Consider the following 2500-nt stretch of genomic DNA (forward strand, 5'->3'; position numbering starts at 1 on the left):
GTTTGCCACATCAAGCTGAACCCCTGGCTTGTAGCAAACCGCTCTATCTGTAACAAACTGCTCTATCTGTGGAGTGTGGCTATATGCCGCACTCCACAGATAGAGCAGTTTGTTATGATGCCTCAGTGTGTGGCTCGTTGGTATGGGCTTAGTGGGTTAAGGTGATTATCTTGAAATATAACAGTCATATTTTTGTGCTTACTTTTACAGTGGTAAATAAGTATTATATAATTTGATACAATTATCATGTGCTGATTACTAGATGTCATGCATATACATATATATGTATGTATACATAAGTGTGTATATATGTATATATATATATATATATATATATATATATATATATATATATATATATATATATACATATACACACACACACATACATACATACACAAACATGTACACACACACACACATATTCATACATATATACATATACAGATACAAATATATATACATATAAATACATATAAATACATATACATATATATACACATACACACATATGTACATATATGCATATATACATATACATATCCCAATGCCGCCGGGGAAAGTGAATAAAAAATGGGGAAAATGCTGTGCTCATTTTCTATTTTTTTGTGAAATGTCTCTTCATGTAGATAGCTCTGCTAGTGTTAAGCCACAAAGGAGTCAATTAGTAGAACTTGTGTCCGTACCTGATTTGAATTGGCGGGGAAAACGTATTTTTTTCTAGTGCTATGAATATTGATGGTGTTATTCTTATTATAAACATTATAATTACTATAATGTTATAAACATTAGTAACAGCAAAATAAGATAACGTAAAATATTTTCGTAAATCAAAGAAAAGGGTAAACAGGCGAGACAGGCAGTACTCGTAACTGGCTCATTGGTGACTTAGTACAAGTTAGCCATCTATGTGTAAAAACAATCAAACAAGTAACTCACAGTGGGTATAGCACGTACGTGTCATGCCTGTCAGCATTGGGTTAACCAAAAGAGGACAGGGTTTGCAGTTTATTGTGGAATCAAAATTGCTGACCTGAGTAGCTACTCTACCCAAGCATATCACAGAGTTAAGAGTGTGAAAGTGTGTGTATATAAGTGACAGTATATCTCTTGTTTTATATACCCATATATCTACTATAAGGTATTAAATAAAGAAATCTTATCCCAGTTACTTCCCATATTATATTGTATAAAATGCTGTTACACAGCTGCAGCACAGGAGTAAAAGTTCTTAGCAACCTCAAATGACAGTGTTACAAGGTGTGGAGAACACCTACAGTGGACAATCCTGGATATACTATGGACCATTCATTTGTCTCTGACTGTGCCATATAGATATTGGCCTCAATGATGTCTGAAGAGAGTGAAGAGAATGATTATAGATGGTGATGTTTATCCTTAAAATAAATAACAACTTAAATAACAACTTCATTATTATCCAAATCTTTACTCTACATGCTAGGTCAAACCCCAGTTAACTACCTGTCAACTGGTTTCTCTTTAACTAGAACTCTCTGTTAGCCACAACAATGGCCCAAAATAAACTTAAATAAAGATTGTCTTGCAAATGCTAAACCTGTTTTAAGATTTTTCTGCATATTCATATGCACTTCCAATGTATGGAAATAAGAAAACATAAGCCTGCTAATTACAAAAAATGCTGAAACTTAGTAAAAATCCTAGCTAAAGTGAGTTGATAAATTTGACTGAGACCTATATACATTAAGAACACAAATAAGTAGTGTAAGTGTGAAGCAAAATCCTAACATTTGTGAACATATATCACTGTTACTGTATTTGTTCATCAAATGTGTCAACAAAAAATGAAAGCAACTGTGGAGGCATGAAAGTGGAGAGACAACTGAACAAGGTTACAGAGCGAAACAAACAAACCCAAACTTATCTCTGGATGGCCAACTGTTCCTTTATACTCCCATCCTCACTATCTGTTTTTCTTACTTCCTTGCTTTCTGATTTTCTTACTTCTTACTAATGCTCAATAAGCATCAGTTATAAAAGGTCATGTTGTTCTTGAACATAACTGTCCTAGACACCAAGAACATTTATTTTTTTAACATTTTGTGAAATGTACTTGGCCTGTACAACAACTGTTGTTGATAAGTCCAGGGTGTTAATAAGTATCCCTCTAATTACTGCTAAATTTGATTAACTGGTCTACAAAATTCCTCATCCATTTCAGATAAAAGAGACTTTACTACAACAGTAATACCCAATTACTGTTATTAACGTGTATCATCTTAACAGAAGTCTGGTGAGTGGGCTGATTGGCATGTCTAAAATGTTGCTTTAGCTGGACAAAAAGGTGTAGATTTGTAAAAGTCTGACTAACAGGATGTTAGATAATAGAGTAACAATGGTAGTTTACCTAATATTTGGAACTCCTTATCAAAAGTAATCTGCACAGCAATCCCAGAAACCAATACACATAAAAAAGGCATTACCTTTCCTCTTTCAACTTCTTTTGTGGTCATGACAATAA

At 33.4% G+C, this 2500-nt stretch overlaps 1 protein-coding gene across 11 annotated transcripts in view; it reads right to left on the reverse strand.

The window, feature by feature from the left end:
• LOC125041856 (tyrosine-protein phosphatase non-receptor type 11-like) overlaps positions 1–2500 on the reverse strand; it is a 122360-nt gene that overhangs the window by 30066 nt on the left and 89794 nt on the right. For all 11 annotated transcript variants that reach the window (XM_047637215.1, XM_047637207.1, XM_047637217.1 and 8 more), the window contains one exon: positions 2463–2500. This exon is cut by the window's right edge and continues 109 nt beyond it. In XM_047637215.1, the coding sequence (XP_047493171.1) occupies positions 2463–2500 (38 nt within the window). The remainder of the gene's footprint in view (positions 1–2462) is intronic.

This window comes from Penaeus chinensis, chromosome 31 (genome assembly GCF_019202785.1).
Source record: "Penaeus chinensis breed Huanghai No. 1 chromosome 31, ASM1920278v2, whole genome shotgun sequence".
Taxonomy (NCBI): domain Eukaryota; kingdom Metazoa; phylum Arthropoda; class Malacostraca; order Decapoda; family Penaeidae; genus Penaeus; species Penaeus chinensis.